The 26,542-nt window shown below is 34.6% G+C and overlaps 4 protein-coding genes across 4 annotated transcripts; 3 read left to right on the forward strand and 1 right to left on the reverse strand.

Moving 5' to 3' along the window:
* Positions 1-787: 787 nt before the first annotated feature.
* On the forward strand, positions 788-3,980 carry LOC145606076 (uncharacterized). Its single transcript, XM_081662134.1, has 4 exons — positions 788-1,217; positions 2,229-2,512; positions 2,922-3,146; positions 3,253-3,980. The coding sequence occupies exons 1-4, from the start codon at positions 788-790 to the stop codon at positions 3,760-3,762; spliced, it is 1,449 nt and encodes a 482-aa protein (XP_081518260.1). The 3' UTR covers positions 3,763-3,980.
* Positions 3,981-5,760: 1,780 nt separating this feature from the next.
* On the forward strand, positions 5,761-6,417 carry LOC145605540 (histone H3.2). The gene has a single exon (XM_081661612.1). It carries the CDS (start codon positions 5,822-5,824, stop codon positions 6,230-6,232), a length of 411 nt encoding a protein of 136 aa, XP_081517738.1. The 5' UTR covers positions 5,761-5,821; the 3' UTR covers positions 6,233-6,417.
* A 141-nt stretch (positions 6,418-6,558) lies between these two features.
* On the forward strand, positions 6,559-13,542 carry LOC145606180 (uncharacterized). The gene is made up of 18 exons (XM_081662229.1): positions 6,559-6,808; positions 7,018-7,114; positions 7,223-7,276; positions 7,364-7,416; positions 7,952-7,985; positions 8,393-8,483; positions 8,714-8,805; positions 9,263-9,337; positions 9,574-9,662; positions 10,161-10,290; positions 11,118-11,207; positions 11,560-11,625; positions 11,850-11,941; positions 12,175-12,240; positions 12,336-12,351; positions 12,418-12,611; positions 12,693-12,801; positions 13,059-13,542. Exons 1-18 carry the CDS (start codon positions 6,750-6,752, stop codon positions 13,119-13,121), a joined length of 1,470 nt encoding a protein of 489 aa, XP_081518355.1. The 5' UTR covers positions 6,559-6,749; the 3' UTR covers positions 13,122-13,542.
* A 5,329-nt stretch (positions 13,543-18,871) lies between these two features.
* LOC145605059 (transcription factor bHLH130-like) lies at positions 18,872-22,156 on the reverse strand. Its single transcript, XM_081661074.1, has 6 exons — positions 20,944-22,156; positions 20,484-20,797; positions 20,227-20,397; positions 20,039-20,104; positions 19,862-19,930; positions 18,872-19,367 (listed from the first exon to the last, which is right to left on the reverse strand). The coding sequence occupies exons 1-6, from the start codon at positions 21,620-21,622 to the stop codon at positions 19,326-19,328; spliced, it is 1,341 nt and encodes a 446-aa protein (XP_081517200.1). The 5' UTR covers positions 21,623-22,156; the 3' UTR covers positions 18,872-19,325.
* Positions 22,157-26,542: the final 4,386 nt, after the last annotated feature.

Consider the following 26,542-nt stretch of genomic DNA (forward strand, 5'->3'; position numbering starts at 1 on the left):
AATGATATCATAGGGAGGTAAGTATAAGGTTAGAATGAATTTACTACATTGATTTGAAAGTGTGGGTATGATGTGAACCTAAAAGATTCACGGCATTCACCGATAAAAAAGCTAAAATATTAGATTAATGACAATTTTAAAAGACACCGAGAGATGTCTAAAATAATAGCTCACATGAATAGAAGTAAAAATAAATATGTATGAGTAATTTACAATGAATACTTTGTATTATAAAGTAATCCACTCAACAATCTCAAAATCTACTACGGGTCTGTTCACATTTACTGAATTAAGCTAAACTGAACTGAACTGAACTGAACTGATTGGAGCTGAACTGAACTGAACTGAACTGAGCTGAAATGAATATTTTATAAGAGAGGGAAAATAAAAGCTGAACTGAACTGATTGGAGTTGAACTGAACTGAACTGAAATTAAGTAAATATGAACGGGCCCTACGTAGTACAACTTTTTAGCACTTTTTTTACGGATGACCATTTAAAATTTTTTCGTACTTCATAAGACTTAATTTACAATTAATGTTGCATTAAAACCTTGAATCTACAACAAATTTTCCTTAAAAATAAAATTAAAAAAGATGATGTTATTTATTTATGTCACCTAAACTTCAACTCCTTTCTTGATGACAATAACCTTCAAAGACTTTGAAAAGTCAATCCCGCGCAACACCTTCTTAGCTTCCTTACAAAAACCCCTCATTCTTTTACTCATTTACTCTCTCTCTCCTTTGATCCTCTCTTCAAACAAAAACTCAAACTCAAAAAAAAAATGTTGTTTGATCGTACAAGTTCATCAATATCATCATCAACTTCGACACGTAGTTGGTCAAGCTCGAACTCGAAAGTACTAGCAATCGAATGCATAAGAGGTACCTCAAGAGCCGACGAATGGAGTGGGGGACTACTCCAAACCGGCGACATCGTTGAAGAGATTCAAGTTGCTGAATTGATCCTACGATCACCCTTTAAAGATGGTAACTCGGGTGTTCAGAAACAACTGCATAAGTGCTTTAAGAGCAAGGAAACTGCGGTACGAGTTCGGGTTCGACGCGGTGAGTTTGACTCTGCTGTGTTGATTGGTTGTATTGTTCCTGAAGGAAGGAAGAAGAAGCAACAGTATGTTTTGAGAGCTATTGATGATCCTAATTATGCTGTTGCTTTTATTGATCGTTCTGAGACTGAGTGCTTACAATTACAAGGTAATGTATCTAGAGTTTTTTGTTGCGTTGACTTCTTTATATCTCGATAAATTTACTGTCTTCGTCTCACTAAGATTGCCTTGATTAACTCAAAAAGTTCTTGCAAAGGACGATCTTAGTGAACATGTTTAGGAGGGTTGATTTTGATGTGTGGTTTAATGGTTTGTAAGTCTAGCTAGCTGATTTGATTAATGTGATTTCATGTTCAAATTTTAGTGAGTCATAGATTTTAAGCGTAATTGTGAATTATTGATCATATTTTATAATTTATTCTCAACTTGTTTGATTAAATATAATCTTGATGAGTAAGAGTGATATAATTTATAACTGATAACAATTAGCAGAACAATTTTTTTTTTTTTTAATGGAAATTAGCAGAACAATATTTTTTTTTAATGGAAATTAGCAGAACAATATAAAAAAGGAATTATATATTTATATGAACCGAATTATGAGACTTATTTAGGTAGTGTATGTGGGATACAAGAATTTACATTTCTCCGTTTCAAATTAAGTGCAATGTTTAACTTTGCATGGTTTGCGAGACATATTTGACTCTATGTAATTTTTGTTAAATCATAAAGTTTTGATATGCTGAAAATTTTCATTAAAACAAATATAGTATCAAGATCACATTTGATGATGTTTGTTATAGTGTATTCATTACAGTTGAGGTCAAAAAATTCAAAATTAGATCGACTTTGATAAGTCAAATGTTGCAGTCAATTTGAGTGTTTTCTTCTCATGTCCACTTGATAATTATTGCCTTATTGGAGTAATTGTTGATGTTGATAGAGTATGTAGTTATGTACGATTGTACTTCACATGAAATTAAAATCGACCTTTATCGAGTACAGCATGATCAAATGGACAAGTTGGATAACAGAAACTTGTTCATTAAATTTAGATGTTTAGCCTAATATGAGTATGCAAATAAGATTCAATTCAACTGTATGATCTGATACACATTTCTTCCTCTTCGGTATTTTGTTATTTGATCTCTAATCGCAGCTTCTAGGGACTCCAGGTTACATCATACGTTAAACAGTACTCAAATCGAAGATGGCTATGTAGCATATCCATGGGAACGGAAGATGCAGACAATGCTACAAGTCCCCAATTCAAGCAGTTTTTTCTCCATCCTGTTTTTGCCAAGGGCTTCAGAAACAGGACGTGGGCGCTACAATGATGTGGAGGATACTCTTGCTAGAGCCAATGCATGGCTCAACGCGGCTCAGGCATCAGGGATCCCAATAGCCTTAACAAACATTCAAACTGAATCTTTACTTACAAAGGTACATTTTCACTCAAATGTGCAGTTCTGTATGTATGTGTTATACTATAGCTAAATACTTGATAATGTTTATGTGATCGGATTTAGCTAGTCTTGATGTTACTTTTACATTGTTGGAGTAAAACAAGCTGACAGATTGGAATTGTTTTACTCTGCTTGATTCTGTGAGCTTTTACAGTTTAAGGCATTCGCGATTCTTATTCTTGAGTACTGCGTACAGCTGGTAAAATATGGCATAATGCAATGCTGTTCAAATTGAAAATTTAAAATGTTTTCTGGTGTTTTGAGTAATCGAATATTATTGTTTTAAGATCTTGGTACTTATTCCTACTTGTTGGTTGTGGATACTAATGAATACGAGTAATGTAATAAGTCTAATAACTCGTCCATCTCAATCTCATTCGCAACAGATTTCTGGTGAAACAGCATCTTCCACAGTGAGCACTTCATCATTGTCAGATTTGCCAAATCTAAACAATGCAAGCCTTTATGGATTTGAGGACTACCACGGGGTCGACATTGGAGTAGTCAGAGCAATTCGTCTCTGGTACTCTCCCATCCAGGAGTATCCAATTGAGATTGACATAGAAGAGGGTGATGTAAAGCTCGGCTTTGCTGTAAGTCGCACTGAAGAGGTAATCTTAACAAATATTTTTCTTCTTTTTTTTATACTGTTTTGGGTTTATCACTAAATGTGGTGCTATATGCTAACAGCTAACATACTTGGGACAACATTTGTAGGGATTTATATACATATCATCAATTCTAGAAGGTGATGGAAATGTCCCTTCTGCAAGATCAGGCCTCAATGAGTTGTATAATGAAGCATCAAGAGACTCTAAACTTCTAGTGATATCGCGAGTAAACAACCAAAAAGTCCTTCCTTGGATTGTTTCTCCATCAAGTGCTATCCAATGCTTTGATACCGTTTCCCTTAGCCAGAAACTATCCTTACACCGCCATGCTCGAGCACCCTTACTTTTCCATGTTTTGATGCAGGACTCACGATTTGCTTCTAATTCTCCAAGATCACAGAGTGGCCCTGCTCCATTAGCTATGCCTGTTTGGCCTAACAGCCTTCAGAGTACTCGATATTCTGATGTTGATCATAACCAACCCCCTTCACCACCCTCGGGTTCCCCTGGTGCTGGAGTTAATGGTGGTGGAAGTGAGATAGGATTGGCTAGAGATACAGCAGGCGAAGAATCTTTCAGATTTCATGATTTCGCGCTGCCTGCTAAGTGGGTATAATGTGTAATGTATGTCTTGAAAGTTATGTATGGAATGAATTGTGTGCAATATGCTTGATATTGATGTACTTATCCTTAATTAGTTCTGAGTTAGTTGATTTAGTAGTGCCAAAAAACTAAGTAATTTAGACAAGTGTGGCAGCAGCATATTATGTTGCTGCTTGTATAGTTGTATATACATGGAGTGAGAATATGAGTGATGATAATCCCAATGGATGAATTTAAGTTCAATCTTCTGTGAATGTGAGTATGTGACTGTACTGTTAGAGTGAGGCATTTTGGTGAATTTGTGTATGTGACTGATAGTTTGAGCCATTTTGGTGATTTTAATTGGATGTTAACATTGAGCATGGCCTTTTGTACATTAGGGCCGGGATTGTTGACAGTTAACATTGTTTAAATGTTTTTATTTTTTTAAACATCATTAATAGAGAAATGTTACTTGAAAGCCAAGGTTAGAAATAAGTACCAAGCAGTAGTTAAGCAGAAGATTTACATAACACGCTTTATGTTAAAAGAGATATACGCAAAGTTGATGGACGTAAAAGAGATATACTTATGTTTTATGTACGCATAAAATTAACATGCATGACATTGTCGATTTGTCATCAGTAAAATTGATGGACGTAATTGAGTCATGAGGTACTTGGACTTGGCTACAAAATTTATGAGTTAAACAAGAGAAAACTCAACTTGAGAGGGTCGAGTGTTTTTTTGCATTATATATACGAATTATGCAGATCTCAAAATTACCGAAGGAGCATGCAAAAATTTAGCATGTAAATGTTACTACAACTATGTAAAATGTATCCATGCAATGCTTGTTTAGCATCTACGTCGTTAGACCGAGTTTAGGTCGGGTCTTATTTGGTTGAAAAATCATTGGGGTTGATTTTGAGGTCAAGTCAATTAAGTCGATTCATGTTAAGTTCTATTTAATCAACATTTAAAAAACATTTTCATACTGATAGTTAAAATTAGACTTATTTAAATAAGTCAAGCATTATTACACATTGATTGTGGCCTAATTGGGGTTAGCTTGGGTCAAATTTATATCATGTGGTTTATGTCATTCAAATTTCAAGTTATCAATTATCCAAATCTTAAATATGGTGTTTACTCCACAAAATATGCAACCTTGATATTGCATGAGTTTAGCTAGTTTGTTGGCTCTTCACCACGCGCCAACGCATATATAAGTGTTAATAACACTTTTTTTTTGGGTAATGATATATGCAGCCTTAAGATCTACATAAAAGCATTTAATGTACTTCATTTGTTAGTATTAAGTTGAAAATTTATCGACAATTCACGAGTAAATCGGTGTAATAAATGTTTATTTATTGTCTTTTATTTCCATTTTCAGCTTCTTATATGCAGTCCTAAAGGCTGCATATATCTTTTTTTTTTTTTTTTTTTTTGAAATAATGTTGAAATACATATAAGAAATGATTTGATTCACTTTTTTTTATACTCGTACTCCGTATTCTATTTATGTTGTGTTGTCGTATCGAGCCAACTCTAATCTGAATTACTCCACAGTTAAAATAGACAACACACTAATTATTGATTCATTTCCATAATTATTAAACTTATTTGCATCTAAATTTCTCAAATACTTATCTCAAACAAAAAAAAAAGGGTTTTCTCAAATGCTTGTATGGAGTAATAATACGAAGGTCAAAATGTCTTTCCCAAATTCCAAGTTCATCTTACGAGTAATAACATCCACAGCCAGCTGGCTTCTATCAACAACTTCAAAAAAATAAAAATAAAAATAAAATACTAAATTCTCATTGGTCCCTCAACAAAAACACGGATCGCAATCCAAACCCTTCAACAAAACACCCTCACAACCGTCGATTAAACCCTTCTTTAATCCAACGCCTCTCATTCACCTCCCCAAAATCTCTCCCCTAAAAATTTCAAAAACTCCCGCTCACTCTCCTCCCTATATATACCCACTTCCAACCCCTCACATTTCACTGCAAATCAAACACAAACAATCTCAATCTAAATCTTATTCACAAAACCCAGAAAAAGCTTGAAGTTCATCAACAATGGCGAGAACAAAGCAAACAGCAAGAAAATCAACCGGAGGAAAAGCACCAAGGAAGCAACTCGCAACAAAAGCAGCTCGCAAATCAGCTCCGGCAACCGGCGGCGTCAAGAAGCCTCACAGATTCCGTCCCGGAACAGTTGCACTTCGTGAGATCCGAAAGTACCAGAAGAGTACCGAGCTTCTAATCCGGAAACTTCCATTTCAACGATTAGTAAGAGAAATCGCTCAAGATTTCAAAACTGATCTTCGTTTCCAAAGCTCTGCTGTTGCTGCTCTTCAAGAAGCTGCTGAAGCTTACCTCGTTGGATTGTTTGAGGACACTAATTTGTGCGCGATTCATGCTAAGAGAGTTACGATTATGCCTAAGGATATTCAGCTCGCTCGTAGGATTCGAGGAGAGCGTGCTTAGGGTTTTTAATTAGTTAATTAATTAATCGTATGTTTTGTGATGTATTAGTGGAATTAATGGTGGTTTAGATGTGATTAGGAATGGATAATTGCTTAAATTAGGGTTTGTGTTTTGGTACTTTTGCTTATGTAAAGGTTGTTCTTCAGATCTACTATCAATCAATGAAATATGCGTTTTATCAACAATTTCTTCCGAATTTACGTCTAATTTCTCAATTATTTTGATTTTCAATTGCAAAAATTATGTAAATTGAGTTGATTTGTGAATCTAGAAAATCGACGGTTGATATGTTGCTGATGCACAGTAAGCAGGATAGAGTGCGTCGCAGAGTAATTTTCCCTTAATATTTTTTTTATTTCAGAAATGAAAATAGCTTTGCTAAGTGAAAATTTGGCGGGAAACACAATAAATCATTTGCTTTCTTCGCTATTATGATTTGGTAGAATTTTTTTTTTTTTCTTCCTAAAACCCTAAAAATAGTAGGTTGCAGAAGTTGGAGGAGAGAGAAAAGCTTCAAATGGATCGATATGTTGTGCCAATTGAATCTTGCTCTACAAACCCTAAGCCAATTGCAAGGTAATTTATCAAAATTTTTTGTTGATTTTTTGGTGTTAATTGATAAGTTCACTGGAATTAGTTTGATTTTGTTGTTACTAATTGTTAGATTTACTGGAATTAGCTTGATTTTTCTGGTGATAAATGCTAAAGTCACTGGAATTAATTTGATTTTGTTGGTGATAATTGATAAATTTACTGGAATTGGTTTGATTTTGTTGTATTTGAAGGCCTCGTTGGAAGAGGACTGCAATTGAATTCAATGGATGTATTGGATCTAAATACAAGCGCGAAATGTGTGGATTATTGGTTCAATCTTACTCTCAGGTTGGAAATTATAGTATAATGATTGTGAATTGTTTGCTGTTTTGGTTGGTTGTTCACTAAGTTTTGTTGAGATTGCTGTTTTAATTTATGTTCTTTTGTTGTTTAAAGATTGGCGTGTTTCCTCACTTGTATCATATTGACGGACGTCCTTGTCAAACTCATGTATGTTTTCTCAACTATGTCTTATCAAAATCTCCAAGGCAACAAGGAATTTCATATCTGATTGGAACTGTGGTCAATCTCATGCAGATGAATCGAGTAATGTCGTTTGCTGGCTTGGATCATCAGGGGTCCTCTAGAAGGTTTGTGTATCCCTGGTTATATAGTGTAGGTGTTGTTTGTTGTGTAGAGTATGTGGTAATGAAGTTCTACTAGACTTGTTGCTGTATTTTTGTTGTGATGTGCTCTGTGTTGCGTAGAGTCTGATTTGATTCAAGGATGAGCAAACTTATATAATTTTGGAGTATGTCTTTCTTTCCAACTTTGTCTTCCTGGTTTGACGGATTGTTTCTCACTTTCTCTCTCGCCTCTCTCATATCATCATAATTTCTCCTGAATAAGTGAATAGATATGGAACCTTGTCTTGTTCACAGGCTATAGTTCTGTTTAGTTAATATCGAGCTGTTGCTGTTGTATTTTTGCTGTTATCTGCCTAAATTTGCAATGAAAGCGTTCTGGTATCATTTTCTATGTATTTGCCACTCGTCATCTTTATATCTCTTCTCCCCTGCTGTGCCTTGTTCATCAAAAACTACTTTTTCCTTGTCATTTTCTTATTTATCTGTTCAAATGAATATGTTTCTTCCTTGCTCTAATGAACACCTTACTTCCTTGCAGGCATGGTGTATCTGCATTAGAGTTTGATAATCAGGTAACATATGGACCAATATCATATCTCAAGTTGTTTTCCAAATCCTGGATAGATTGATGTATAATTGGAAATATTATTATTATCCAATACTTTAGTGCTATATGTTACTTGAAACATAGTTGATTGTGTCATAGCTTAGAGTCATTTTTTTAAGAAAGTAAGAAACATGAATGTTTCAAGCTGTTTCATTAAAATTTGGATTTTATAAAATTACACTAGACTAGCTTATGCAGTTGTGCTATTGTGTGTTAGGCCCTTGTATCCAGAACTGAGCTATGTACTTAAAACTTAGTTTTAAGAGTATCTTTTACTTTGCATGATTTTAGTTACAATTTCTTGTTACTGGCATTTTATTTTATTTTTATTCATTTCTGTGGTTTTCTACTTTATTATTTGCTCTACAATAGGGAATATACTTAGCTTCGGTGACAAAATCTGGCTGTTTGATGGTGCACGACTTTGAATCTCTTTACTGCCAAAGTAATGTGACATCACCATGTAAGTTTCTGATAAATTTTGGTCAGTTGACTTAAACTCAAGATGTTTCTATGATGAGGTTATAATTTATGCTGTAAGAGGCTATAAGGTTCAGCTCTCATATAGTCATCTTCCAATCGAAATCGTTCATCTGAGCATCAAGCCTCCCCTCTCCCTTGCGTCTGTGCTTCATGTGCTGTGTATTTTTACTACTTATACGGAAACTTGATTATCTATCTGCACTTCTGCAGGGTGGAAGGAGGATGAAACAAAGCATCTTTTGCACATATCTACGAGTAGGCATCTTGATTCTGTTCGATGGAATCCTGCTAACCAAGATGAGGTTAATTTTTTATACATGATAGATGCATTGTTCTGGCTTTTATCAAATTTGTGTTGGGTGGATGCATTTGGAGAATACAACATGAACCAAAGTTGTTCTATATGTTGTTCCTTACTCATTGCACTAAAAGCGAAATTTGTGTGTTTCATTTCTAGCAATGGTTTTAAGCACAAAAACTCCTAGCACATGCTTACATTCTAGTTGGAAAGCATTGCATGACTGTTTTGCTAATTCACATGATGTTGGTATACTCTGTTATCTGCTTGATTTCTTCTTGGATTTGACATTTACTGTGGTTCAATTGATTTCTACTTATGCTCCTAACTTCCTAGGCACAAAAACTCAGAACACATGCTACATTTTGCCAAGTAAATGTTAATTAACATACATTATTGTCTGCTTATTTTTTATTCACTGGATCTGACATTTGCTATTGCAATTTGCAATGGGGCTTCAGGTTGCTTGCACATCACTGAAGAGCTGTGAAGTATTAATTTATGACATTGGTTATGTCTCTTCCGACCCTGTTGAAGTAAGATTTAAGTGCTCTTCTCTTTACCTTTTTCTGTTGAGGCTCCCATTGTCCCAATATTTCAGAGATTTTTTTTTATATTATACCTTGTGTAATATATCAATTTACTGATGTCTTGTTATGTCCTTTCTTTATTTCATCCTTTCTTTCGTTTTTTGTAAACATTCTTGGTACTGAGTTAAAGTCCCGTGTTAGTGTAAGCTCTACCCATGATACTGGTGTTTCTACTCATTCAGATTTTGACAAAGAGGGCTTCTGTCACTATCCATGGTTCTGATATCGTGACGGGTTTGTCAGATGTAGCTTTTACATCAGATGACTCCAGGTGAGTTGATGTGTGGCTTAATTTCTAACAAGCCCATGCTTAGAGAAATTATTTGTTGGAAAATTTCTTTTTCCCTGTCTAGTCTTCTCTCCAGACCCTCTCTCAATTGATATTGTATCGGGTTGTTTGTATAGTTTGGTGTCATGTCTTTATTGGCCTTTTGACTCCCCCCCCCCCCCTCCCCCCCCCCTCCCCCCCTTGGGTGAGGCTGAACTAAGATGTATACTTTGGGAGTCAAACCGTCTAATTATGAATATATTGCCACAAGTAGCTTCAGGAAGGTGTTTAGTGTTGATAGTCTTATTTCTCTTATTGTCTAAGACACACTTAAGCTGTCACTGCAACTAGAATTAGTGACCATCAGACCAGAATAAGGTATTTTTGTACAGGGCTTAGACCAAGACCTTTGCTTGTCGACATGTGCTCTTTTACTAAACCATCTCATCCTGGTTGAAGCATTGAATTAATTGCTTCTATTGTGCTCTATGATATTGACAGAGTATTTGCTTCGGATACCTATGGTTCAATCAATATATGGGATAGAAGAAGAGGTAGTTTTCCATCTGTTGAGCTGACAACCAATTCTCACAATTCTCTGAACAGTATACAATTGAATGTCGAAAATCAGGTTTGTACAGAATTTTCTGGCCCTTGTGTTTGTATCAGTTTATGTTCCTAGTGATCCACCTCAAACATAAAATCCTCTTGTTTATATTTACTTTTTAGATTGTTTACTATTATGGCATTATGCATTTATGCCGATGTTGAAAATTGCTCGTTCTGAAAAAACTGCACAAGACTAATGATATATCTTACAGAAGAATTATGTAAGTTAATGAATATATTATATTGATCATTAGGAGTTACCGTACTTATTTTGGTACATTTTGAAGAATATCCACAAGTCGGAACGGGAAACCTTGCACATTGGGCTGGAGGAGGGGGGGGGGGGGGGGGGGAGGTTCTGTGCCATGGAACTAGATACAAGAATTTGTCTTCTATATTAATATTAATTCTTTAGGTAAGGGTCAAATTCAAAAATTTTATAATCAGTTGTTAAATTGGATGTAGGTTCATAATTATCTACTTATGGAGTATGATACAGCTTTACATTAATCAGTAGTATGACATACGCCTTTTGAGGCACTTGAGTCATAACACAATCACTCTTAATACCATGCAAGTATCACAGTGCGTAAAGTGTGTAATACGTAGTATAAAATATTTACTTATTATATGTAAAATCAAGAAGGTTTAGGATTGAGAACTTAAGAGACTAGTGATCGATCTAGTTTATTGTCATAAAATGTCACATTGGTGGTTGTTACTTGTTAGTATAAATGGCTTCTGATGTCTTTTAGAGTCTGAACCTATTCTGTTGATGTATACTTCGTCAGTTCATTATTTCTTCTATGTGGTCCCTTCAATACCCTAATTTTAGTTTACTGGTTTCAGATTGTTTATGGAGCTGGTAAGCAGGGCATAATATATATGTGGGATCTTCGTGGTGGAAGAACATCAGCAGCTTTCCAGAGTCATAAAGAGGTAGAGCAAAAACAGCTTCTGATGCTAATCCCCTCACTTTTTTCACAATGTGGACATATTAGTAAATCATTGCAGACTCACTATTATTCTGGGTCTTAATTTTTATTTTACCACATTTATTGTATGGTGAAATTTTACCTAGAATAATACTCTTGGTCATTGTGAAGTACTGGCAAAGGGATACACTATGAAAGGGGATTTTTGTGGATTAAATTGGTGATTTCCATATTATCATGGGGCAGCTTTAGTTTTTATGCCAGGACTGATCTTGTAGAAAGGCACAGAAGAAAATACAGAGCAGTCTTTTGATCATTGCAGTTTAATTTATGCTGTTTGTTGTGTTCACATATAGGCATATCATCCACCTATGGCATCAGTGAAGGTCTCATCGTTGCTAGAGAAAATCAAGTCATTAAAGGTATTCAAAGAGGATACATCTTAAATTGCTGGGAGTGTAATTTTATCTGCATGCTGCTTTCTTTCTGTCAATCTTGTGCAAACATTTTACACGAAGGAGATGTCTGAAAATTGTGTTAACATGGATACACATCCTTTGCTAAATGGAAATATAACAAATGAGGATTCTGTTTGTTGAAACTTGTTAGATCTCTCAGCCATCTCTTATGTTTCATTTATTTGCAGGCGCAATCGCATATTGTTCCCAAGGATATACACTCGATCAATTTGGATCCCACTTCTTCTTATCGTTTGGCATTCCACCTTGATGATGGATGGTAGGTTTTTAAATAGTTATCCTGTCTCTGGATGCATTAAAAACTTTTCATGTTTTGATTGTTATATCCATCACTCAAGTCCTTCATGGTTTTTTAATCAACATTTACCGAGTTAAACTTTGTGGTAAAGAAGTCAATCTTTGACTCTGTTCAAGAATCTTTTAACTTGACCTTGAATAATAGTTTATAGCATATTCTATCCAACTCAGTCATATTGATTTGAGATTTTGCAGGTCGGGCATTCTTGACCTACATACATTAGAAGTGACACATATCCATTGCCCTCCACCAGCCTGGTTGTGAGTACATCTCCCCATCCAAGTTGCAGTGACATTAAAATTGCTTCTAATGGACATTTATTTATTATTCATTTTGAAATTTAGGACTGGCTCAGACATAACCAATTTATCGTACTTCATAAAACCATCCTGGCTATCCACAAGTTTCAGTAAGGCTTTCTTTCAATATATTTGGAGATAACTTTGCATTTGACATTTTATGAATCTATGTCATGCTCACTGTTTTCTGTAAAAGCAGTTTTTTCTACTAGTATTGATCCAATACCCTACTTTGATCAGATATATGCAGTTGGGTCAACATCATCAGATAAAGGATTACACCTTCTAGACTTCTTTCCTGATCCGAGTTCTCCCTGCCATGTGGACTGCAGGTACAGAATCTGATTGTCTTTGGTTGAATCCTGAATGTTTTTATGGCTATGTATTTATGTTCACTTTCTTTTACTGCTTAGTGAGGAAATGGTGAATAGTTCCAGGCAAAACAGTTTTGTTCCTCTATCAGAAGATGTTTCTGCTTGTGCTACACATCCACAAAATGGTTTCATTGTAGCTGGCACCAAGGTCTGCTTTCTTGTGCTTTGCTTTTTAATTTTCTCTAACTGTCCATGGTATACTTTCTTAATTAACCAAGCACTTGAAAGATTTGTCGCATTGTGCCCGTTTCTTGAATCTGCCTGTATGGCATATGACTACATGAGTACACAACGGGGTGTAAGATGGTGCTTTGTTTAGGGCCATCTAAAGCATTGAGAGCCCCAATTTACTTTTCAACAATTGTTTGATTCAGTTCTCTTATTTCTGCATTTGTTTGGTTTCAGCAAGCATCTTTGCTGATGATTGGCCAAAGAAAGAAGAGCTTACATGGGGACGAAGGTCCTTGAAACAATTGAACCTTGTGGACATGATAAAAGACTTTGACTGTCAAGACCTCAAGCAGCAGATCCTTGCCATGATCAAAAGCCATGATTCTTTCGAATTTCTGAAAGTCACCTCCTTTGAAAGTGCAAAATGAGCATGGCATTCAAGGGCTGAAGTCAGTTGGAGTTCTGGGAAGAATTATCAGCTTCTAAGCCTTCTATTGCCAAAGAAAATGCAAAGTACAAGACTTGATTCATAACTTTAGATTGTGAATTCATCTTCTGCTTCATCATGTGTTCTCCACGTCATTCATCATGTATATTTGGAATCGTATCAAGCTAGCAAAACTTTGTTGTAATGGCCACAATAGGTTTATGTTTTAGGAAAATATAACATGATTCAATTGCACAAGTAGTTGCAACTTGCAAGCTAGTGTAACATTGTTGGCAAAGATATAGATGAAATAGTGTAATATTGTTGTCAAGTAAAATGTAACATGGTTTCATTACACAGGGAATAATGAGAGTTCAAGTAGAATTATTGGTATTATATAATTTGTTTTTTTGATTAAAATTATACTTCGTATGTGTTACCATATTGGTAGTATGATTGTTCATCAATCATCATTTATTTCGCACATTAAAAATAATAAAAAAAAACCCATTAGCCTCTATTCACTACTCGTATAATTATTTAGGATATGTGCTTGCTTGATTGGAAAAAACAGACAATCATAGTAATTATACAATTATCACTCAAAATTAAGTAAAATAAGAGAAACATACTTATTAATGACTTACCTCTTATGTTAATAAAAAGTTATAGAAATAAAAGAAAAATTACCCACCATATTACCCAAACTCGAATAAAGAGTTGCGAGTTACCCCAAGCTCGGTCTCTACTCGACTTGTTATCACCCGTATTAGGCATTAGCATAAGATAGTTACTGAGGTAGCACTGTAAGTTGTAACTCTGTAAATTGGGCGGTTCAGTCTCCCTGTTTTCTCCCAGTTCCCGCCAAGGTGAGTGTATGAACTGATATTCATCTTCCTCTTTCTCTCCTCTTCATCATTCTACTTCAATAACTATGATTTCTTCTTAATTTTGAAATTTCGTGTTACATGTTACTTCAATTAGGGTTTTATGATGCTTATAAGATGAACAATTCTGAAATTGAAGTCGGTTAAACGCTTATTCATGATTAGGGTTTAAATTTATGATCGACTACATTCTTCATGATTTTATTGTCATTATTCATTCTACTTGAATTTACTTGTATGATGATGAAAAATTGTCGAATTTTGGAATTGCGTTCACTATTTTCAATCTATGCGTTGTTGTAAGTTCAATTATCCATTGCTGTAGCTGATAATCAATAATTGTCATCGTCACTTTGAAATTTGTTTATTGATGGAAATAATTTGCTATACGGTATTCTATTGTATGCACATTTTGCCAATTGTAATGTTTCGCTTAAAAAATCGGCGTGTTTTGATTGTTCTTTTGATCAAGTTGTTAAATCTATAGTGAAATTCAAATGTGTATGGTAGTTTGTGTATCTAGATATCGAAATCGGATTTAGGATGGAAAGCCGAAACATAAAGTGATATAGTGTTACTAATTAATATGAAACCATATGTAGGAATTGATCTTCAATTAGGTTTTTCAGAATTGGAACTGGGAGTCAGCTAATATTTATTAGCTATGGAGGATGTCATTCCCAAGTACCGGGTTTTATAATTGCTGTCAACGGAAATGATTCTGTGCATCTACCAAAAGGACTACTGCTCAAATTTGTTATTACATTTTATGTGAAATTTTCTGCCTTTTTGGTTGTGCTTATTATGTCTGAATTTCTGTAAAATCTGCCTTTTGGTTTTCCAGGTTCTGAATAAGGCTGTCGAGTCAAGAAAAGAGTTAGAAATCGAGATGAATCTAACTTTGGTAAGCAGATGCTGGATTGTTACCTTTTTTGCTTATTTCAATCTATATTGCTGTTTGCCGCTTCTTTTTCTGTGTATGAGATTCTGCCAATTTAAAATAACTAAATTGTATTTGGAGCACATTACTAATTACTTCTTTGCTTGTGCTTTTCTTAGAAGGCTAATTTCCTACTTCTAGTTGTATTAACTACTTCATCACTAGGGATTTTACTGATTGCAACCGAACACCATAGGCCCTTTTTGGTTTTCTTTCTGCTTTGTCTAGTCACTTAAAATATGCTTAGTGTGGTGTGAATACTGTGAAACTATGGTTGACACTTTTGATGCCCAAACACGTTTCTTCCTGCGAATGTTGTTCGATATCTAGGGCAGTAAATTACAGAACTAATTGCGTGATATGTTTAGCAGAAGAGGTAGACATTGTCGTGTTCCCTCAAAAAAAAAAAAAAAAAAAAGGTAGACATTGTCGTGTTTGCTTTTTTTTTTTTTTTTTCTTTTGTGGCTGCTTGGATCAATATAGTATATAGTCATTTTCTTTCTTCTGTTTTGAAGATGCAAGTAAAATAAATACGGAGTATATCTTTTGGTTTTGTGGAAGACAAGTCTAATAACTGTGATTTCTGTTATTTATGAAATTTTCTCTTTAGGATCTATGCAGCTATATACTTATGGCTAATTGCACTTTATTAATCAGCATCTAGGCTACTAAGGTGCTATAGTAACAAAACCAGATGCGGCCAACATATTTAGATAAGTGAAGTTTGTATACTCTTACCTGTAGTGGAAAGTGTTAATCAATCTTGTTTGCAGCAAATTGGATCTTTAGTGCTGAACTTGTTAATGTACTTTACAGTCAAAGATGGGTAACATTTAATTTTAACACCTTCTCTACGTTAAACTTAGATGCATTATACTCTATATAATAAGGAGCATTGATTAATCTTCTGGTTTAAATACTACTGTATAATTTTCTTCACAAAGTTGAAAATCCAGCCAATATGTGTAGCATGATTATCTGGAGATGTGTCCATATATTAGCACTGAATATCGATGCTATTATACTGTTATAATGGAGTTTTGCTTCCTCAATCCTCACATTCTGATTATTGGTTGAATATGTATTCTCAACAGCAATTTGACAAGAGTTTTGTATTGGTATCAAGAAAATTGTGTAGCGTCTGGTTATGTGATATCTTATCATAACTTTCAATTCACTTTAAACCTTATACGTGTAGTATAATAATGTGTGCCTTGTTAGCCATGTGTTGTAAATACCACAAGAATATTATGCACAAGGTGACTTAAGCATTCCCTTGATCTGAAGGGGCTGTGCTCCGTGTACTATCAGGGGACAAGTGTACGAAGAGATATAACAAGCTTGGTGATTGATATTCTAGAAACTATGAGCTATCATGTCAAATTGTTACTTTTCTCTATGTATTGGACAAGCTAAGGTCCTTCCTATTAAGGGAGGGGATAAGGGGGTAGTTAGACCCTCTAAGGGGAGTAATTCATCCTTGCCAGGCTGCCATAAGTTGGAATTGTTGAAGAGAGCTTAGGTGCTGCCTAGATTATTGTGTAACATTGTTATATATCAAGAGGCTTTACTTCACTACAACCAAAAGTTGCATAATGAATACAAATCTATGCCAATGGTGTGGGTTGTGGAAAGGCTAGACCTGGGTTCTATTCTAAGTGCTGGTGGTGCTTAATTGCATAGTTTCCTAGCCCTAGGTTTGGATGAATCTAGTTATTTATACACAAGCAGATATGTTTGTAAAGATTAAATCCTGTGTTTCAATAGACATGCATTTAAAGTTAAAGCCTCAAATTAAAGAGTTTCTAAAATGACTTGTGTTTGAAACCGAATTATTTTTATTCCTCTCACAAACCCTCTGTTGTGTAACGAAGGACGTAGCAATTTATATTTTACTAGTTTTTACTTTGGTACATGGGTCACTTGGTACATCACCAACGGTAAGCATTATGAGACTTGCTAAATCAAATCTAGCAGGATCTTCTTAGCCATATATAATTAATATCTTGCATCATTTTTAGCATTTAGTTAGGTTTTGTGAATTAACATTGGTGTCCAGGCTATTTATTGTAGTGATCATGAGATTGTGATTTTGCCTTTTCTGGTTTCAATGCAGGTTCTTGGATATGCCCATAGGCATCGGATCTTCTGTAAGATATTAAATTTTGATCATTTAATGCCCGTCTAACATCTCTACCTTAATTTTCTTTGTAGAATGGTACATTTAGGTACTTAAATCCTATAGTCCCCACGTTAGAAAGCATTTATATCCTAGAAAAGAAATTGTTTTGTTTATGTAGAAAAGTCGCTGTATTCTACAACTACTGCTGTCATACAACCCGCCAGGGTTACGGTTAAGTTCAACTAAGGTTTAGGGGAGGGATGGTGCCTTTTTATCATAACCAAAAAAACAATTATCCATGGAAGGGTCAAGGGTCAGACTAACCAACTCTAAAGAGCTTTAGAGATGAACTTTTATGTACAAGCCTTGATGGTAGTCATTTGCATACGTAGTATTATATTTTTCGTATTAGACTTGGTCACTTGGCAAACCCCTGTCAATAGGTAATGAATGGTTGAAAGTTACAACATCAAGCAGTGTGTCTCTTAGTGACGGCATAAGTGTATTGTTTTGGCTCATGTGAATTGATATGGCTACATCACCATACCTCTGCTGTCCTACCTCAATTACGATTAATTATTGCTACAACGGCTTGAGGAAATAAATATTGACTGTTACGTCACTGAGTATGTGTGAGAAATTTTGTGAAGTGTTAGCTTCTTTTGGTTAAAGCTTCCTTTTAGAATAAGCAAGGTAAGGAATAGGAGTAACACTATTTGGTAGACTAATGTATTGAAGTACTCATATTACTTTTATTTATTGTGTCTAGAGGAGATAAACATTCTGGAGAATATGACAAGATGCTTTATCCATTGTCAAATTACGAGCATTATTTGCAACTTTATGAATGAAAGTGTGCAAGATTATTTCTCTGCTAAAGACTGATGTCAGTAGTTTCTCTGATTCCATTTCAGGAAAAGAAAATAAGACACTTGTTCTTTGAGTGATTTCTTTTTGTCATGCCTTACAAGGCATCATTTAGTGGAGGTCATTCTTGGGTGTTATCGTGGTGATTGAGACTTGTGCTTCATGTCCATGTAGTGCGTGGGGAGATTCTAGGAAGTAAACTTGCCCATTACTTAAAGTTTATGACATGTATGATACTGAAAAGTAGATTAAGAGGCTTATGAGTAATAAAAAACAGCAATCCATTTTTCTTCAAAGGGGTGTGTGCTAAGATAAAACAGTGAGGAAGGATATGAAGTGCATGGATTTACGTGAGGATGAAGTTTTGGATCGTAAGGGATGGAGGAGAAAGATTTATGTTGATGACTACACGGAATAATCATATTTGGTTCATGTTAGCCGACCCCACTTTTGGGATTAAGGCTTTGATTGATTGATTGATTGATTGGGTGTGTGCTAAGATCATATGGTAAAACAGTGTTGGCCCATATTTGAGAGCCAGTAAAAGTAATACTGGGACGAGCAGTTGTTTAATATGGGATTTACGAACCCTAGTTAATTGGAGTAATATTTTCTAAAATTATGCAAACAGATATTTAACCTCTCAACACCAATGTTCCAAAACTATATTGTTTCTCTAGTTTCTGCAAGTTTCCTTTTCCTGTTTTTCATTATCATTTTTTTGGGCAGCATATTTCTTTAAGTAGAAATATTATCTTTGAATTTGCAAAGTTACAGCTCAGGAAAAAGTTTGAATGATACCAGTTATTTATTATATTAAATGCAATACGTTGGATAGCTAACTGATTTCTATTTTATATGACAGATGATACTACAGGACAAAGTCGGCTAACCATCAGTGAGGAATCTCTCCCCACATTCTCGGAATAGTATAATAATCACTACATGCCTAATTTCTACACATAATGATATGTGTACACGTGGAATGTTGCCTATACAATTGCTTTTGGCATCAAATGGATCTAGATCTTACCTAGGAGACAATAGTGGTACTTTTTTTTTTTACCTTCCTTCCATACCCTGATTATGTAAAGCATACTCTATTGTCTATCTTTTCTCTCTTTTCCTGACTTTAATTTGTGATCTTGCATTTCAGTGAAAAAAGAGGAGAATCAGCCCACCATGGGTTTCTGTTGTCTTTCCACCACAGCTTCCGTACTGTTAAGCAGTCTTTTCGTAGTTCGTTGGCTGGCATCAACTATTTTGAGCAGGTACACTTTGCTCGATTATCAGCGAGGTTCTGGGGATTAATTCATCAAAAAATGAAAAATTATGAGACAGGACGAAGTCATATAATAAACGAACTAAACGTTAGGAGACTAACAGGGAGTGATTGTCCTTAGTACCCTTGTGGGCCTTAACGAAATGTTGATAGGGTCTATACACTATAAACATCATGCTCCATGTTACTTACATAGGGAGTAATTGTTGGGAAATTAAAAAGACATAAATAAAATGCATTTTGGCCAGCTTTTATCAACTTTAAATCGTACAAAATAACTTTTAAGAGACATTTAGAGATTGCTTTTGAAAGGAAAGGTGGATCTTGTGAGGTTTGTTATGTGGGAAGATGAAAATATAGATAAGAAAAGTGCTCACATATTAAGAGGGGACCATAATTTGTAGCTTTTTAATTTGACAAGATCGAAAATTTTCCACCCTAATTTTTGCTAAATAAAGCAATTCTACATATGTAATCTGGAATTCATTTACGAGTCTGAAACTGAACATTACCTCAACATGCTTCTGAAGATCTTTGATATAATCAACAGCCAAATCTAGCATGTCTGCGGTGTTTGTTTGCTGCAAGGAAACAGTATTTTGATTGTTTAGAGTCAAAAATATAATCAACTAGCACTGTCTCTTCAGAGGGAGTAATTTACACTAATATATATTAGCATAGGAACTAACCTTATCCATGTTGGGAACTAGATCTTGAAGCTTCCTCATCCTTTCACTAATCCTAGTTCTTCTTACCTATAAATTAGTATTGACAAAATCATTTTATGTAATCTTGAATGATATGTCTAAAACTATAATAAAATAGAAGGAGCATTGATAAAACTCTATTCCAATTTGAAAGTAACATCAGTTCTCACCCTCTCAGCAATGCTTCTTGGGTGAGTGGCGCATCCTCTTTTAGCTCTGATTCTGAGAGGTGTTGAGTCTTGGAACTGCAGGAATTTCTCCATATTTGAAAGTTCTGGTAATGTCTTTGGTAGACTCAGATGATGAGTCAATGGCGGAGGTCTGTTTTTAATCTCTCCACTCTGACAAATAACCCAATTCATAATAAAATAAACTATACTAAAAAGTCTGATTAAGAGGTAAAATCACAGGACAGAAGTTTTTATACCTGATTTTCTGATGCATTTAGCTCAGGAAATACCTTTATGTCCTCATCTGCAACTCTATCTAAGCCTGAGAAATTTTCTGACAAAATTGAGTCATCCCATGAATTCATGGGGAAGTCATAGTTGCTGTCATCTTTGGGGTTGTTGCCTGAATTGCTGAAATTTGTTTCATCTAGGCTATTCATCCTTAATCTTTTTGCCCCAACATCTGAGTTGTGATTCACCAGTTCTGAAGTTGAAGAGGGTTGTCCCGATGAATAATTTACTTGAACATTACTACCTCCATAATTTCCCATTCCTCCCATCATGCCATAACCTGTCATATGCTATCATATTTTAATACAAAATCTGAAGAAAGCAAAGCTTGAAAATTTACAAAATTTCAGATCTGCATGAAAGGTGGTGAAGTTCATGTTTTTGTTTTTTTTTTGACAGTTAAACCAAGAGGGAACAGAAGAGTACCAGTAGTATCAATGTTTAGGTTGGCGAAAAATCCAGCCGGGGAGCTGCTATGCCTTGTGAGGCCGGAATTACTATTGTTGATGCCCCCACCAATTCCAGTCTTCATATGGGGTATGGAATCTATCCCCATTGAACTAGCAGCTGCTGCCCTAAATGTATTTTGCATTGCTGAACTGACTGCTGTATTGTTGTGATTTGACAAAGGTGGTTTTGATTGGCTATGATACATCATCTGAGATTGATTATTGTAATTACCCTGCTGCATCTGCTGGTGCTGTTGCGGCTGCTGCAGCTGTTGTTGAATATCCGTTTCTTGCTTAACCCTCACTGTAAACTCAGGTTGCACTGCCACGTTTTCTGGTATGTTGCTTAGTTTTTGTGATGAGTTATCTTCTTCACCGATGCTGTTCATGAACCTGGCAAAGATGCTTTCTGTTTCAGGACTTAGTGGTCTAGCAGCCGGAAAGTCCCGCCTCTCTCCTCCTTCCGCACCACTAACACCACCAGTGGCAGTGGCAGTGGCAGTGACAGTATCTGCAGCAGCATCAAGAAAACTTGCAAAATATGAGCTCGGCGCGGAGCGGAAGCGAGTGAGACCGTTGGTTTGTTGCTTTTGCTGGTGAAACTGTCTTGGGAAATCTTGGAAATGATGTTGGTATTGCTGCTGCTCTGAATCCATCTCTCTCTCTCTCTCCCTTTTTTCAGACCTCAGTTATCTTTAATGTTCCGTTGTTCTAGATACCCTCCTCAGTAAATAAAATAAAATAAAAAAGGATTGAAAAAACAGAGGAAAGCAGGGTGAAATAGAACCCAATTCGACCTGATCACATAGTCATACCATATCTATACTTACAGACTTGTGGCTGAAAACAGAACACTTTGGGCAAGGAATTTTACATGTGAACCCAATGAAAAGCTAGTGAATAACAAGCAGAAAACACCAACCCACCTTTTCTTTCCACCTCTCTTTTCTCTCTGAGCTGCAAATCTGTTTTTCTGCAGTAATCTATTACTCTGTCTTTCTCTACCTTTCTTTAGCTCTTTTGCTACTACTGAAGATTATGATTTCGATTATGGAGGGGAGGGGAGGGGAGGGTAGATGCTGGTAAATGATCAAGACAGAGAAAATAGTTGACATAAACAAATTTTTTTTGTTTTGTCTATAAGGAGTAGCATTTGCTTTTAGATTTGGGTGTTCTAGCAGTTTTCCATTAATAGTCAACTGACCAAAACACCCTCAATCCACTTCCACAATTACAGAGGTTCCCTTCTAAAATATAAATTATTAGTTATTTTATGACGTGGGAAATTGTTATTGTTGGATTATTTTATCGCGTCATCATGATGCGAGCTTCCGAAAAAGCATGAACTGATGAGGGCAAGATAGTAACTAAGAAATCTATTAGTTTAATTTTGATGAACTGTCCATGTGTCTTTACTTGGTTTTCCTTAAAAATAATATTCATGGATAGGATTTGGAAAAGGAACACATCCTTTAGCAAGAAGTAATTAAACTAGATGAAGGAAGGTTGAGGCTATATATGTGTGAATTGACTATTATGTCCTTTGTTGGACCACATGTATTGGTTTAGTTAATTTGATGCTTTTAGGCAGTACTCTAAATGTATTTATTTTTGGTATGTGTTTATGCCCCACATTGATTGAAGAAAGGCGTTTCTTAATTGTGACTTGTGAGGTTGGGGAGGAGAAGGGGAGGGGGTGAGGAGGTGACTCATCATTAAAGTGACATTTATACTTTAAAAAACTTGTTTTAAAAAAAGTGGTAAAAGAAAATTAATCTATTCATAATCTTTGTTTGAAGTCCAATTTTCCCCTTCTCATAGCTTTTCTTTGCGTTTAAGCTCTAATGCTGTATTATATGCAATTTTGTTGGGAAAAGCATGAGACTGTAGTTTCCCTTATTGTTGGAGAACAGTCATGTTCAATTGACACAGCAAACGATATTGAAATCTTTGGCAGATTCCTTTGCTGTCTTATCAATTATTTGATGACTTGATAGACTATATGAATTAAATAAATACTCCTTCTGTTCATTTTTGTTTTATGTTTAGAACATGCATAGTCTAGCTCCCATGCAGACCTTTGATCATGCACACTTTTATTTACGCACGAGTAAAAAATTAATAAAGAATTTAATGTTTATATTACACATTGGACAAATTTAACATGTAAAAAAAGTTTTTTTTTTTTTTTTTTTTTTTTTTTTTTTTTTTTTTTATGTTTCGCAGATATTTGTGAACTTCCTGGATGTTGCTATGTGGATATAAGTTTCCCTTTTCAGAATAAAATATCTGAGGGGTGATTTGTGGTAAGCTGACATGCAGCGTAGTCAAGAAGTTGACAAAAGTTCTGCTTGGCAAAGGCACTGCACATAAACTGTGAGTATATTCAATCATTATTAGTACTGTATATTGTATGAGCCTAGAATCTAGTCTATGTGGTTTATGTGATGTGCACTACTTCTACATATAGATCGAACGTGTATAATTTAATTAATAAAATGAATGTTATATGTTTAATATAGTAATGTTGGCCTCAACAAAACATAATAAAGAAAAAGTATGTTTGCTTGTGCTTATCATGTCCAGCTTGAGTTGGCTGAGAATTTGATTTCTACCAAGTGTTGATTTGGCAAGAAAAGTTGACCTTTGGACTTGGTTTATTTATATGAAGGGTAATGGACTAATGGTAAAGGTGGCTTGTTAATTTTTGTGTAGTACTTCATATATCAATTGTTAAAACACTACACAATGTTTTTAGTTGAACAGATAGTAACGAACCCTAACATTATAAGTAAGAACTAGGCCTTTCGTCCCATATCAAAAGAAATGTATATGTGATGAAAACATATACGTAGTATAAAAAAATAAAATAGAAAAAATTAGTTTAAAGTACTTTTTTTGTTTCCCTTTAATTTGATACCATGGACATTCTTTTTCTCTAAAGTTGGGATTCATATTCACTCACTTGCTTTTTGGGTCATTACTTTTTCATCCTTTGTAATTTCAATTTCATTTTTGTATTTTAATTGTGTTTCATTTTATACGGAACAAAAAAGTTTGAGTTTTTCTACGTTTAATTGTGTTTTCATTAATTGTGGGGTATATTCTCTAAGTGTGTAAACTTAATTTAATTAGTTAGGCTAAAATTATAATCATAGTAATATAAATAGAAAATGTGAATTCGTGTGGCTTATAAGTAATTGCCAAGTTATACGGCTTTGTTTTTAATAGGAAGTGTTATACTTTTGTATTCAAGGGGGTTGTATACTTGTATATAAAGATTTAATCAAAGTCTCAATCATTTTCACAATAACCTGTTCAAGGCATTAAGAATTGTGAATATTCCTTTTAATGTATGACCAATTTATATTATTTTCAAACTTTATTTTAAACATTCTCTAGAAGCAATGGTTTTATTTTAGTCTTATATAGGTGGGAAATCATCTTCTTGTTCTACTGTTATTGTTGAATTAATATTTCTCCAAAGTTTTTAATGCTGAAACCTGCTATTGTCTGGGTCCCGTGTATTTTTTTTTTTGGGCTGCTGTCCACTTCAGTTTTTCTTTCACGAGGATTATGTAAGAGATAAGTCAAGTAAGATGAGAAAGACCACTTTTGTTTTATAATTGGAATCCATGTTAATAAATTGAAAAAAAGCCTGAAACTCAATAGTCAATACTCTTTTTATCTCAAAATGAACAAGTTCACACTAACTTATTCAAGGTCAAAGTTCATCAAATTTGACTGTATGTTTCAAGTGAATTATATGTTTATACGAAGTACAACATCTAATGAGGTCTTATTTGATTGATTTTAAGGTGTTTTATATGTAAATTTGCATGACACATAACTAAAAAGTTATTAATAATGGTGTCTTGGAAACCAAGGAAAGCATATGTGTATTCTTTTATGGACGTAGAGAACACTTCAGATTAAACATGAGCAAATGATTAGAAGAAAACACTAAGTCCGTACACCCAAAGGCCCAAAGGGTACCATCCCTCACCAATCAAGCACAAATTTAATGTAATGTCTTTTAAACATTGTGAAGGTAGCCTAGTGATTAGGAGGATGAATTATTAGATAATAGATATCTAATGTTTAATTAGATGTTTGACTATCTGTTTATTGGATAATGATAAATATCATAATCTTTCTTGAGTAGTCTTAGTTTAGAATTTTTCTTTTTTTGTCTTGACCTTTAGAGGTACCAAGAGATTAGAAAAGGTTGAATGAATTTAATTCTTTCAGAGAGATTGTTTTACTGCTTACATTGTTGTGTATTCGAATCTTCATATATTGCCTTGGATGAAGTTATGTTAATGTCAAAGTCTCATAGTAATATAACTTGTTGTATGTATTAAGAAACGAAGTAAGTATTTCATTTAGTTCGTTAGAAGTTAAAATCATCTGAACAGGTCATGCATCATAGTAAAAAAAAAAAAAGTTAACCTTGCTTTAATGGCACTGCAAGAGAGCCCCTTTTTAAACATCTTAAAAGTGCTGACTCACGTGCTAGCTTAGCCTCTTCAATCTTTCATTAACTTGTTCTTCAGATTGTTTATGTTGGCCTATGATTAATTTATGACTAGATTAGCTTCTGATTCCTTTGTTTTTGGTTAAAATAAAGTTACTACTTGGTTAATCAATCAGATTGGTTAACATGGTTAATCAATCAGATTGAGAACTTTAATTTATACTTGGTCAATAGTAATAGTCTGATAATGGCGTAGGGTTGTGCCCATAATTTAATTAATCATGTCTCTAAGCGACAAATCAAAGTTATTGACACGGCATTAAACACGGGTTTGACCACTAATAGCATTTAGCAGCTGTAATTATATTAGCTTATGTTTCTGTTTGGATGTACACCTTCTGAGTTCTGTTTATAGATGTGTACATATTAATACTGTATTTGATTATAGAAATGTGGAGTAGCTGATTGCTGGTGATTTTGTTGCTCCAATGATAAATTTTTTTTCTTTTTTTAAAGTTCCGATTATGATATTTATCATACCACTCCGACGTGTCTAGTAAATATACTTTGTATGAAGTATTATAAAATAATTCAGAGTATTATTTTATTTTTGCTTATGTAGGTGATTTTTACATCAAAGTATTATAATTATCTGATTTTCTTCTTTGTTCTTGTCCTATCTAGGATGACCTTTTTGTTTGATAGGTGCCGATGGTTGAAATAATTGTCCCTGGATTTATTACATTCACATTTATGCAAGGTAAGGTCAATTTAAACCATAAGATTTGGATTTATACTTATGTGAGCATTTCAAAGCAAGATGAAGTGTAGGATGGAACTACTGCTACTCCTTTTCCTTGCAATAATGGACTTCTCTCTTAAAAAAATTTGGGTAACCGCCTTATTGATAGGGGAGGGAGCATTGGTCCAAGACAATGCAATATTTATTCTTGAGTATGAGGGACTATTCAGTAGGCGTTTGCCATACCCATTAGGAATTTATCTAGCTTGAAACATTTCACTTGGGTGCTACCTTGTTAGTGCTAGTGTTTTATCGATTGTATGCTTCTAAGTGATCTTTTAAAATCGTTACTGTAAT

The sequence above is a fragment of the Chenopodium album genome, chromosome 22 (assembly GCF_948465745.1).
Source record: "Chenopodium album chromosome 22, dcCheAlbu1.1, whole genome shotgun sequence".
NCBI lineage: Eukaryota > Viridiplantae > Streptophyta > Magnoliopsida > Caryophyllales > Amaranthaceae > Chenopodium > Chenopodium album.